Genomic DNA, 14,337 nt, shown 5'->3' with positions numbered 1-14,337 from the left:
GTGCCTTTAAACAGCTTGGAAAATTCAAAAAAATGATGTCATGGCTTTGGAAGCTTCTGATAGGCTAATTGACATAATTTGAGTCAATTGGAGGTGTACCTGTGGATGTATTTCAAGGGCTACCTTCAAACTCAGTGCCTCTTTGCTTGACATCATGGGAAAATCAAAAGAAATCAGCCAAGACCTCAGAAAAATTATGATGGACCTCCACAAGTCTGGTTCATCCTTGGGAGCAATTTCCAAATGCCTGAAGGTACCACGTTCATCTGTACAAACAATAGTACGCAAGTAGAAACAACATGGGACCACACAGCCGTCATACCGCTCAGGAAGGAGACGCATTCTGTCTCCTAGAGATGAACGTACTTTGGTGTGAAAAGTGCGAATCAAACCCAGAACAACAGCAAAGGACCTTGTGAAGATGCTGGAGGAAACAGGTACAAAATAATCTATATCTACAGTAAAACGAGTCCTAAATCGACATAACCTGAAAGGCCGCTCAGCAAGGAAGAAGCCACTGCTCCAAAACTGCCATAAAAAAAGCCAGACTACGGTTTTCAACTGCACATGGGGACAAAGATCGTACTTATTGGAGAAATGTCCTCTGGTCTGATGAAACAAAAATAGAACTGTTTGGCCATAATGACCATCAATATGTTTGTAGGGAAAAGAGGGAGTGTCACGGCTGTTTGAAAGAGCGGACCAAGATGCAGCGTTTTCGTAGTTCCACATGTTTTATTTAAATCAGTGAACCCGAATGCAACAATTAACACTTTAATACAAAACAACAAACCGTTGGAGGAACATAAACCTCACGAAGAACAATCACCCACAAACACCTGTGGGACAAACCTAAACTTAAATAGGACCTCCAATTAGAGTCAACGACAACCTGCTGCCTCTAATTGGAGGTCATGCCAAATAACACCAACATAGAAATACAAACCTAGAACCAAAACATAGACCTACAAAAACCAGACAAACACCCCCTGTCACGCCCTGACCTAATCTACCATAGAAAATAACACTCACTATGGTCAGGACGTGACAGGGATGCTTGCAAGCTGAAGAACACCATCCCAACCGTGAAGCACGGGGGTGGCAGCATCATGTTCTGGGGGTGCTTTGCTGCAGGAGGGACTGGTGCACTTCACAAAGTAGATGGCATCATGAGGGAGGAAAATGATGTGGGTATATTGAAGCAACATCTCAAGACATAAGTCAGGAAGTTAAAGCTTGGTCGCAAATGGGTCTTCCAAATGGACATTGACCCCAAGCATACTTCCAAAGTTGTGGCAAAATGGCTTAAGGACAACAAAGTCAAGGTATTGGAGTGGCCATCACAAAGCCTTTACCTCAACCTATAAAAAATTTGTGGGCAGAACTGAAAAAGCGCGTGTGAGCAAGGAGGCCTACAAACCTGATTCAGTTACACCAGCTCTGTCAGGAGGAATGGGCCAAAATTCACCCAACTTATTGTGGGAAGCTTGTGGAAGGCTACCCGAAACGTTTGACTCAAGTTAAGCAATTTAAAGGCAATGGTACCAAATACTAATTGAGTGTATGTAAACTTCTGACCCACTGGGAATGTGATGAAAGAAATAAAAGCTTTAATAAATCATTCTCTCTACTATTATTCTGACATTTCACATTCTTAAAATAAAGTGGTGATCCTAACTGACGTAAGACAGGGAATTTTTACTAGGATTAAATGTCAGGAATTGTGAAACTGAGTTTAAATGTATTTGTCTGAGGTATATGTAAACTATTTGTCTAAGGTGTATGTAGACTCCAACTGTATATACTAGGCGGTGTCAGAGGAAGGCCGTACTAAGCGGTATCAGAGGAAAAAAATGTCAGACTCCAGTCACCCCAGTACCAAGCGGTACTGGGGCGTCAAGTCTAAGACCAAAAGGTCTCCTTAACAGCTTCTACCCCCAAGCCATAAGACTGCTGAACAATTAGTCAAATGGTCACGCAGACTATTTACATTGACCTCCCCCCCTTTGTTTTTACACTGTTTATTATCTATGCATGGTCACTTTACAAATTACCTCACCTAACCTTTACCCCCACACATTTTATTTAACCTTTATTTAACTAGGCAAGTCAGTTAAGAATAAATTCTTATTTACAATTACGGCCTACCACCGCCAAACCCTAACCCAGACAACACTGGGCCGATTGTGCACCACCTTATGGGACTCCCAATAATGACAGGTTGTGATACAGCCCAGAATCAAACCAGGGTCTGTAATGATGCCGTTAGCACTGAGATTCAGTGCCTTAGACCGCTGCGCCACTCAGGAGGCCAAAGGTACATTGACAAATGTACCAGTACCCCCTATATATAGCCTCGTTATTGTTATGTCATTTTCTTGTGTTACTTAAAAATAAAAAAATCTAATTAAAAAAAATGGCCTTTAGTTTATTTTCTTAACTCACTTTATTGAACTGGATTGTTGGTTAAGGGCTTGTAAGTAAGCATTTCATGGTTATGTCTACAGCTGTTGTATTCGGTGCATGTGACAAATAAAATTTGGTTTGATTTGATGTTTCTGGCAAATGCAACACAACACATCACTGAGTACCACTCTTCATATTTTCAAGCATAGTGGTGGCTGGATCATGTTATGGGTATGATTGTAATTGTTAACGACTGGGGAGTTTTTCAGGATAAAAAAAATAAAAAGAATGGTGCTAAGAACAGGCAAAATCCTAGAGGGAAACCAGGTTCAGTTTGCTTTCCACCAGACACTGGGAGATTATTTCACCTTTCAGTAGGACAATAACCTAAAACACAAGGCCAAATCTACACTGGAGCTGCTTACCAAGAAGACAGAGAACGTTCCTAAGTGGCTACTTGAAAATTAACCTGTTAGGGCTAGGCGGCATTATTTGCACCGCTGGATAAAAAAATGTACCCGATTTAATCTGGTTACTAATCCTACCCAGTAACTAGAATATGCATATACTTATTATATATGGATAGAAAACACCCTAAAGTTTCTAAAACTGTTTGAATGGTGTCTGTGAGTATAACAGAACTCATTTGGCAGGCAAAACCCTGAGACAGATTCTGACAGGAAGTGGATACCTGATGTGTTGTATTACCTTTAAACCTATGCCATTGAAAAACACAGGGGCTGAGGAATATTTTGGCACTTCCTATTGCTTCCACTAGATGTCACCAGCCTTTACAAAGTGTTTTGAGTCTTCTGGAGGGAGATCTGACCGAACAAGAGCCATGGAACGATGATGGCCCATTAGACACCTGGCGCGCGAGTTCATGTTGGGTACCCTCGTTCCAATACGTTATAAAAGAGAATGCATTCGTCCACCTTGAATATTATTCATGTTCTGGTTAAAAAAGGCCCTAATGATTTATGCTATACAACGTTTGACATGTTTGAACGAACGTAAATATATTTTTTCCCCTCGTTCATGAAGTGAAGTCCGGCGGGCTTAGATCATGTGCTAACAAGACGGAGATTTTTGGACATAAATGATGAGCTTTTTTGAACAAAACTACATTCGTTATGGACCTGTGATACCTGGAAGTGACATCTGATGAAGAGAATCAAAGGTAATGGATTATTTACATAGTATTTTCGATTTTAGATCTCCCCAACATGGCGGCTAGTCTGTATCGCAACGCGTATTTTTCTGGGCGCAGTGCTCAGATTATTGCAAAGTGTGATTTCCCAGTAAGGTTATTTTTAAATCTGGCAAGTTGATTGCGTTCAAGAGATGTACATCTATAATTCTTTAAATGACAATATAATATTTTACCAATGTTTTCTAATTTTAATTATTTAATTTGTGGTGCTGACTTGAATGCCGGTTATTGGAGGGAAACGATTTCCTGAACATCAACGCCACAGTAAAACGCTGTTTTTGGATATAAATATGAACTTGATAGAACTAAAAATGCATGCATTGTCTAACACAATGTCCTAGGAGTGTCATCTGTTGGAGATTGTAAAAGGTTAGTGCATAATTTTAGCTGATTTTATGGTTTTGGTGACGCCTGTCTTTGAATTGGCACAACATTACACACAACTCTTGTAAATGTACTGTCCTAACATACTCTAAATTTATGCTTTCGCCGTAAAACCTTTTTGAAATCGGAAAACGTGGTTAGATTAAGGAGATGTTTATCTTTCAAAGGGTGTAAAATAGTTGTATGTTTGAAAAATTTGAATTTTTACATTTATTTGGATTCAAATTTGCCGCTCTTGAAATGCACCTGCTGTTGATGGAGTGCACCACGGGTGGGACGCTTGCGTCCCACCTAGCCCATAGAGGTTAACCTCTCTAGGACCGGCGGGACGAATTCGTCCCACCTACGTAACAGCCAGTTGAATCCTGTGGCGCGATTTTCAAATACCTTAGAAATGCTATTACTTCAATTTCTCAAACATATGACTATTTTACAGCATTTTAACCTGTTAGGGCTAGGGGGCAGCATTGACACGGCTGGATAAAAAACATACCCGATTTAATCTGGTTACCACTCCTACCCAGTAACTAGAATATGCATATACTTATTACATATGGATAGAAAACACCCTAAATTTTCTAAAACTGTTTGAATGGTGTCTGTGAGTATAACAGAACTCAAATGGCAGGTCAAAACCTGAGAGATTCCTTTACAGGAAGTGGCCTGTCTGACCATTTGTTGAACTTCTTTTCCATCTCTATCATTTACTAAGGATCTCTGCTCTAACGTGACACTTCCCACGTCTTCCATAGGCTCTCAGAGCCCGGGAAAAAACAGAATGTCGTCATTCCAGCCCCAGGCTGAAACACATTATCGCCTTTCTCAAGTGGCCCATCAAGAGACACTAGCTTATGCGCGTGACCCCGACCGCCCCCGCCTTTGGGATTTTTTCCTCTGTTTGCCGAAAAGGAGATTCCCTGTCGGAATATTATCGCTTTTCTACGAGAAAAATGTCGTAAAAATTGATTTTAAACAGCGGTTGACATGCTTCGAAGTACGGTAATGGAATACTTAGAATTTTATTGTCACGAATTGCGCCATGCGCGTGACACTTCTTTACTATTTCGGATAGTGTCTGGAACGCATACGAACAAAACGCCGCTATTCGGATATAACGATGGATTATTTTGGACCAAACCAACATTTGTTATTGAAGTAGCAGTCCTGGGTGTGTATTCTGACGAAGACAACAAAAGGTAATGAAATTTTATAATAGTAAATATGATTATGGTGAGTGCTAAACTTGCCGGGTGTCTAAATAGCGAGCCCGTGATGCCTGGGCTATGTACTTAGAATATTGCAAAATGTGCTTTCACCAAAAGCTATTTTAAAATCGGACATATCGAGTGCATAGAGGAGGTCTGTATCTATAATTCTTAAAATAATTGTTATGCTTTTTGTGAACGTTTATCGTGAGTAATTTAGTAAAATGTTAGCGAATTCCCCGGAAGTTTGCGGGGGTATGCTAGTTCTGAACGTCACATGCTAATGTAAAAAGCTGGTTTTTGATATAAATATGAACTTGATTGAACAAAACATGCATGTATTGTATAACATAATGTCCTAGGGTTGTCATCTGATGAAGATCATCAAAGGTGAGTGCTGCATTTAGCTGTCTTCTGGGTTTTGGTGACATTATATGCTGGCTTGAAAAATGGGTGTCTGATTATTTCTGGCTTGGTACTCTGCTGACATAATCTAATGTTTTGCTTTCGTTGTAAAGCCTTTTTGAAATCGGACAGTGTGGTTAGATTAACGAGAGTCTTGTCTTTAAATGGCTGTAAAATAGTCATATGTTTGAGAAATTGAAGTAATAGGATTTTTAAGGTTTTGAAAATCGCGCCACAGGATAGCAGTGGCTCTTACGTAGGTGGGACGAATTCGTCCCGCCTAGCCTAGAGAGGTTAAAGACAAGACTCTTGTTAATCTAACCACACTGTCCGATTTCAAAAAGGCTTTACAACGAAAGCAAAACATTAGATTATGTCAGCAGAGTACCCAGCAAGAAATAATCAGACACCCATTTTTCAAGCTAGCATATAATGTCACAAAAACCCAGAAGACAGCTAAATGCAGCACTAACCTTTGATGATCTTCATCAGATGACACACCTAGGACATTATGTTATACAATACATGCATGTTTTGTTCAATCAAGTTCAGATTTATATCAAAAACCAGCTTTTTACATTAGCATGTGACGTTCAGAACTAGCATACCCCCCGCAAACTTCCGGCGAATTTACTAACAATTTACTAAATTACTCACGATAAACGTTCACAAAAAGCATAACAATTATTTTAAGAATTATAGATACAGAACTCCTCTATGCACTCGATATGTCCGATTTTAAAATAGCTTTTCGGTGAAAGCACATTTTGCAATATTCTCAGTAGATAGCCCGGCATCACAGGGCTAGCTATTTAGACACCCAGCAAGTTTAGCCTTCACCAAAATCAGATTTACTATTACAAAAGTTTGATTACCTTTGGTGTTCTTCGTCAGAATGCACTCCCAGGACTTCTACTTCAATAACAAATGTTGGTTTGGTCCAAAATAATCCATAGTTATGTTCCAACAGCGGCGTTTTGTTCGTGCGTTCTAGACACTATCCGAACGGTAAATAAGGGTCACGCGCACGGCGCATTTCGTGACAAAAGATGTCTAAATATTTCATTACCGTACTTCGAAGCATGTCAACCGCTGTTTAAAATTAATTTTTATGCCATTTTTCTCGTAAAAAAGCGATAATATTCCGACCGGGAATCTGCAATTAGGTAAACAGCCGAAAGAAAATATATCACTGGGTCGACTCGGGCACGCGCCTAATTCCTTTGTCCTCTGATTGGCCACTTGGCAAAGGCGATTATGTGTTTCAGCCTAGGGCTGCCTCGACATCGTTCAGCTTTTTCCCGGGCTCTGAGAGCCTATTGGAGCCGTAGGAAGTGTCACGTTACAGCTAAGATCCTGACTCTTCAATAAACAGAGGCAAGAACAACAACACCTTGTCAGACAGGCCACTTCCTGCATGAAATCTTCTCAGGTTTTTGCCTGCCATAGGAGTTCTGTTATACTCACAGACACCATTCAAACAGTTTTAGAAACTTTAGGGTGTTTTCTATCCAAAGCCAATAATTATATGCATATTCTAGTTACTGGGCAGGAGTAGTAACCAGATTAAATCGGGTACGTTTTTTATCCGGACGTGCAAATACTGCCCCCTATCCCCAACAGGTTAAATCTACTTGAAAATCTATGGCAACATCTGAAAATTGTTGTCTAGCAATGATCACAACCAGTTTAACAGAGAATTTTGAAAAGAATAAAGGGTAAATGTTGCACAATCCAGGTATGGAAAGTTCTTAGAGAATTACCCAGACAGACTCACAGCTGTAATCACTGCCAAAGGTGCATATACAGAGTATTGTAAAATGATTGCATCAGGGGTGTGAATACTTACGTCAATTATATATTTCTGTATTTAATTTTTTATAAAAGTAATGTGAAAACATTTCTAAAAATCATGTTTACACCTTGTCATTATGGGGTGTTGTGCATAGATGGGTTAGAAATATAGCACATTTAATAAATGTTGAATTCAGGCTGTAACACAGCAAACGTGGAATAAGTCAAGGGGTATGAATACTACTTTCTGAAGCCACTGTAATGATTTGCGGTGTCAGGGCGTGTAACCGCATTGGAGTTGTCAAATCAGTGACCAGCTGCACTTGATCATTGTTACGAAGCCACAACATCCCACTCATGTTAAAAGTTCAGAACGAGAAAGTGTAGGTTGTATACAAAGAATTACGCTCAAAAAATATTTTACGAGAAAAATAGCATATAAATTTATTTTAAACAGCGTTTGACATGCTTCGAAGTACGGTAATGGAATATTTTGAATTTTTTTTTGTCACGAAATGCACCGGCGCGTCACCCTTCGGATAGTGACTTGAACGCACGAACAAAACGGAGCTATTTGGATATAACTATGGATTATTTCGAACCAAAACAACATTTGTTGTTGAAGTAGAAGTCCTGGGAGTGCATTCTGACGAAGAACAGCAAAGGTAATCCAATTATTCTTATAGTAAATCTGAGTTTGGTGAGGGCCAAACTTGGTGGGTGTCAAATTAGCTAGCTATGATGGCCGGGCTATGTACTCAGAATATTGCAAAATGTGCTTTCACCGAAAAGCTATTTTAAAATCTGACATAGCGTTTGCATAAAGGAGTTCTGTATCTATAATTCTTAAAATAATTGTTATGTTTTTTTGTCAACGTTTATCGTGAGTAATTTAGTAAATTCACCGGAAGTTTGCGGTGGGTATGCTAGTTCTGAACATCACATGCTAATGTAAAAAGCTGGTTTTTGATATAAATATGAACTTGATTGAACAAAACATGCATGTATTGTATAACATAATGTCCTAGGAGTGTCATCTGATGAAGATCATCAAAGGTTAGTACGTCAACAACAAATGTTGTTTTGGTTCGAAATAATCCATAGTTATATTGAAATAGCTCTGTTTTGTTCATGCGTTGAGGTCACTATCCGAAGGGTGACGCTCGAGCGCATTTCGTGACAAAAAAAAACAAAATATTCCATTACCATACCTTGAACCATGTCAAACGCTGTTTAAAATCAATTTTTATGCGATTTTTCTCGTAAAATAGCGATAATATTCCAACCGGGCGACGATGTATTCATTCAAAGACTGAAAGAAAAAAATGGAGTCGTCTCGTGGACGCGCATCTCCAGTGTCATTGTTCCCTGCCTGACCACTCACAAAAACTCCTGCTGTTTTTCGCCCAGAGGCTGCAGAGACGTCATTCCACTTTCTGGCGCCTTCTGAGAGGCAATGGAAGCCTTAGAAAATGTGACGTTACAGCAGAGATGCTGTATTTTTGATAGAGATGCCACAGAAGGAGAACAAATTGTCAGACAGGGCACTTCCTGTATGGAATCTTCTCAGGTTTTGGCCTGCCATATGAGTTCTGTTATACTCACAGACACCATTCAAACAGTTTTAGAAATTTTAGAGTGTTTTCTATCCAAATCTACTAATTATATGCATATTCTAGTTTCTGGGCAGGAGTAGTAACCAGATTAAATCGGGTACGTTTTTTATCCGGCCGTGAAAATACTGCCCCCTATCCCAAACAGGTTAACGTTAGAAGCCTCCTCCCTAAGTTTGTTTTATTCACTGCTTTAGCACACTCTGCCAACCCAGATGTCCTAGCCGTGTCTGAATCCTGGCTTAGGAAGTCCACCAAAAACTCTGAAATCTTCATCCCTAACTACAACATTTTCAGACAAGATAGAACGGCCAAAGGGGGCGGTGTTGCAATCAACTGCAGAGATAGCCTGCAGAGTTCTGTCTTACTATCCAGGTATGTACCTAAACAATTTGAACTTCTACTTTTAAAAATCCATCTCTCTAAAATCAAGTCTCTCACCGTTGCTACCTGCTATAGACCACCCTCGGCCCCCAGCTGTGCCCTGGACACCATATGTGAACTGATTGCCTACCATCTATCTTCAGAGCTCGTGCTGCTAGGTGACCTAAACTGGGACATGCTTAACCTCTATGGGCTAGGTGGGACGCTAGCGTGCCACCCGTGGTGCACTCCATCAACAGCAGGTGCATTTCAAGAGCGGCAAATTTGAATCCAAATAAATGTCAAAATTCAAATTTTTCAAAAATACAACTATTTTACACCATTTCAAAGATAAACATCTCCTTAATCTAACCACGTTTTACGATTTCAAAAAGGTTTTACGGCGAAAGCATAAATTTAGAGTATGTTAGGACAGTACATTTACAAGAGTTGTGTGTAATGTTTTGTCAAGTCAAAGACAGGGTCACCAAAACCATAAAACCAGCTAAAATGATGCACTAACCTTTTACAATCTCCATCAGATGACACTCCTAGGACATTATGTTAGACAATGCATGCATTTTTAGTTCTATCAAGTTCATATTTATATCCAAAAACAGCGTTTTACTATGGCATTGATGTTGAGGAAATCGTTTCCCTCCAATAACCGGCAGTCAAGTCAGCGTCACAAATTAAATAATTAAAATTAGAAAACATTGGTAAAATATTATATTGTCATTTAAAGAATTATAGATTTTCATCTCTTGAACGCAATCAACTTGCCAGATTTAAAAATAACCTTACTGGGAAATCACATTTTGCAATAATCTGAGCACTGCGCCCAGAAAAATACGCGTTGCGATACAGACTAGACGTCATGTTGGGGAGATCTAAAATCGAAAATACTATGTAAATAATCCATTACCTTTGATTCTCTTCATCAGATGTCACTTCCAGGTATCACAGGTCCATAACGAATGTAGTTTTGTTCAAAAAAGCTCATCATTTATGTCCAAAAATCTCCGTCTTGTTAGCACATGATCTAAGCCAGCCGGACTTCTCGTCATGAACGAGGGGAAAAAATATATTTCCGTTCGTTCAAACATGTCAAACGTTGTATAGCATAAATCATTAGGGCCTTTTTTAACCAGAACATGAATAATATAATATTCAAGGTGGACGAATGCATACTCTTTTATAACGTATTGGAACGAGGGTACCCAACATGAACTCGCGCGCCAGGTGTCTAATGGGACATCATCGTTCCATGGCTCTTGTTCGGTCAGATCTCCCTCCAGAAGACTCAAAACACTTTGTAAAGGCTGGTGACATCTAGTGGAAGCAATAGGAAGTGCCAAAATATTCCTAAACCCCTGTGTTTTTCAATGGGATAGGTTTAAAGTCAATACAACACATCAGGTATCCACTTCCTGTCAGAAAATGTCTCAGGGTTTTGCCTGCCAAATGAGTTCTGTTATACTCACAGACACCATTCAAACAGTTTTAGAAACTTTAGAGTGTTTTCTATCCATATATAATAAGTATATGCATATTCTAGTTACTGGGTAGGATTAGTAACCAGATTAAATCGGGTACATTTTTTTTATCCAGACGTGCAAATGCTGCCCCCTAGCCCTAACAGGTTAACACCCCAGCCATCCTACAATCCAAGCTTGATGCCCTCAATCTCACACAAATTATTAATGAACCCACCAGGTACAACCCCAAAGCCGCAAACACTGGCACCCTCATAGATATCATCCTAACCAACTCGCCCTCTAAATACACCTCTGCTGTTTTCAACCAAGATCTCAGCGATCACTGCCTCATTGCCTGCACCCGTAATGGGTCAGCAGGCAAACAACCTCCACTCGTCACTGTCAAACGCTCCTTGAAACATTTCAGCGAGCAAGCCTTTCTAATCGACCTGGCCCGGGAATCCTGGAAGGATATTGACCTCATCCCGTCAGTAGAGGATGCCTGGTTATTTTTTTAAATGCCTTCCTCTCCATCTTAAATAAACATGCCCCATTGAAGAAATTTAGAACCAGGAACAGATATAGCCCTTGTTCTCTCCAGACCTGACTGCCCTTAACCAACACAAAAACATCCTGTGGCGTTCTGCATTAGCATCGAACAGCCCCCGTGATATGCAACTTTTCAGGGAAGTTGGAAACCAATATACACAGGCAGTTAGAAAAGCCAAGGCTAGCTTTTTCAAGCAGAAATAATCTTCCTGCAACACAAACTCAAAAAAGTTCTGGGACACTGTAAAGTCCATAGAGAATAAGAACACCTCCTCCCAGCTGCCCACTGCACTGAGGATAGGAAACTCTGTCACCTCCGATAAATCCACTATAATTAATTAATTTATTATAATTAATAATAATTGAGAATTTCAATAAGTATTTTTCTACGGCTGGCCATGCTTTCCACCTGGCTACCCCTACTGCAGTCAACAGCACTGCACCCCCCACAACTACTCGCCCAAGCCTTCCCCATTTCTCCTTCTCCCAAATCCATTCAGCTGATGTTCTGAAAGAGCTGCAAAATCTGGACCCCTACAAATCAGCCGGGCTAGACAATCTGGACCCTTTCTAAAATGATCTGCCTGTTCAACATCTCTTTCGTGTCGTCTGAGATTCCCAAAGATTGGAAAGCAGCTGCTGTCATCCCCCTCTTCAAAGGAGGGGGCAAACTTGACCCAAACTGCTACAGACCTATATCTATCCTACCCTGCCTTTCTAAGGTCTTCGAAAGCCAAGTCAACAAACAGATTACCGACCATTTCGAATCCCACCGCACCTTCTTCGCTATGCAATCTGGTTTCAGAGCTGGTCATGGGTGCACCTCAGCCACGCTCAAGGTCCTAAACGATATCGTAACCGCCATCGATAAGAAACAATATTGTGCTGCCGTATTCATTGACCTGGCCAAAGCTTTCGACTCTGTCAATCACCACATCCTCAACGGCAGACTTAATAGCCTTGGTTTCTCAAATGATTGCCTCGCCTGGTTCACCAACTACTTCTCTGATAGAGTTCAGTGTGTTAAAATCGGAGGGCCTGTTGTCCAGGCCTCTGGTAGTCTCTATGGGGGTGCCACAGGGTTCAATTCTTGGGCCAACTCTTTTCTCTGTATACATCAATGATGTCGCTCTTTCTGCTGGTGAGTCTCTGATCCACCTCTACGCAGACGACACAATTCTGTATACTTCTGGCCCTTCTTTGGACACTGTGTTAACAACCCTCCAGACAAGCTTCAATGCCATACAACTCTCCTTCCGTGGCCTCCAACTGCTCTTAAATACAAGTAAAACTAAATGCATGCTCTTCAACCGATCGCTACCTGCCCGCCTGTCTAGCATCACTACTCTGGACGGCTCTGACTTAGAATATGTGGACAACTACAAATACCTAAGTGTCTGGTTAGACTGTAAACTCTCCTTCCAGACTCACATCAAACATCTCCAATCCAAAGTTAAATCTAGAATTGGCTTCCTATTCCGCAACAAAGCATCCTTCACTCATGCTGCCAAACATACCCTCGTAAAACTGACCATCCTACCGATCCTCGACTTCGGCGATGTCATTTACAAAATAGCCTCCAATACCCTACTCAATAAACTGGATGCAGTCTATCACAGTGCCATCCGTTTTGTCACCAAAGCCCCATATACTACCCACCACTGCGACCTGTACGCTCTCGTTGGCTGGCCCTTGCTTCATAATCGTCACCAAACCCACTGGCTCCAGGTCATCTACAAGACCCTGCTAGGTAAAGTCCCCCCTTATCTCCGCTCACTGGTCACCATAGCAGCACCCACCTGTAGCACGCGCTCCAGCAGGTATATCTCTCTGGTCACCCACAAAGCCAATTCCTCCTTTGGCCATCTCTTCTTCCAGTTCTCTGCTGCCAATGACTGGAACGAACTACAAAAATCTCTGAAACTGGAAACACTTGTCTCCCTCACTAGCTTTAAACACCAGCTGTCAGAGCAGCTCACAGATTACTGCACCTGTACATAGCCCATCTATAATTTAGCCCAAACAACTATCTCTTCCCCTACTGTATTTATTTATTTATTTTGCTCCTTTGCACACCATTATTTCTACTTTGCACTTTCTTCTACTACAAATCTACCATTCCAGTGTTTTACTTGCTATATTGTATTTACTTTGCCACCATGGCCTTTTTTGCCTTTACCTCCCTTATCTCACCTCATTTACACACATTGTATATAGACTTATTTTTCTACTGTATTATTGACTCTGTTTGTTTTACTCCATGTGTAACTCTGTGTTGTTGTATGTTGTCGAACTGCTTTGCTTTATCTTGGCCAGGTCGCAATTGTAAATGAGAACTTGTTCTCAACTTGCCTACCTGGTTAAATAAAGGTGAAATAAGAAATAAATAAAGAAAATCACATCTCCTGTCTTAGGCCTCCTGAACACTACACGGTTTTACAATCATAACATCGGAGTACGTCTGGGTACTGGGTATCGGTGTAAGGAGTACACCTAGCGACACTACCTTGGTAGAGTGATTCAACCGCTAACCCTAACCCATCCAACCTATTCCACAGATTTTTCCATCTATTTGAAATGTTACTCTGTTTACACACAAACAAACAAACATGGTGGCTGCCCACCTGATGGTTCCTGGAGGCTTCCCATTGGCCGAGAGGCAGGTGGCGACCGGCGTCTTCAGATTGGATGACCGAGCTACCAGTGTGGGTGTTGACAAACTCATCTGGGTCAAAGGTCGAGCTGGACCAACAACAAAATCACAACTTGGCCAAACACAGCACAGCAACAGTTTGTAAAATCACAGCACAGCAACATAGCTGCTAGACACATAATTTGAGTTACAGGAAATGTGGTGTACAGGCCCCAAGGATATCACATGACATATTACACAGGCCGGGATTCAATCATTAAACAATCCTCAGGCC

At 40.9% G+C, this 14,337-nt stretch overlaps 1 protein-coding gene across 1 annotated transcript in view; it reads right to left on the bottom strand.

The window, feature by feature from the left end:
• Window positions 1-14,337, bottom strand: part of nectin1a (nectin cell adhesion molecule 1a) — a 48,904-nt gene that overhangs the window by 30,593 nt on the left and 3,974 nt on the right. Inside the window, exon 5 of the mRNA XM_045717662.1 lies at window positions 14,035-14,152. Within this exon, the coding sequence (XP_045573618.1) occupies window positions 14,035-14,152 (118 nt within the window). The remainder of the gene's footprint in view (window positions 1-14,034; window positions 14,153-14,337) is intronic.

This window comes from Salmo salar, chromosome ssa04 (genome assembly GCF_905237065.1).
Source record: "Salmo salar chromosome ssa04, Ssal_v3.1, whole genome shotgun sequence".
Taxonomy (NCBI): domain Eukaryota; kingdom Metazoa; phylum Chordata; class Actinopteri; order Salmoniformes; family Salmonidae; genus Salmo; species Salmo salar.
Note: the sequence above shows the minus strand (reverse complement) of the source record. Positions and strands in the feature narration are given on the sequence as shown.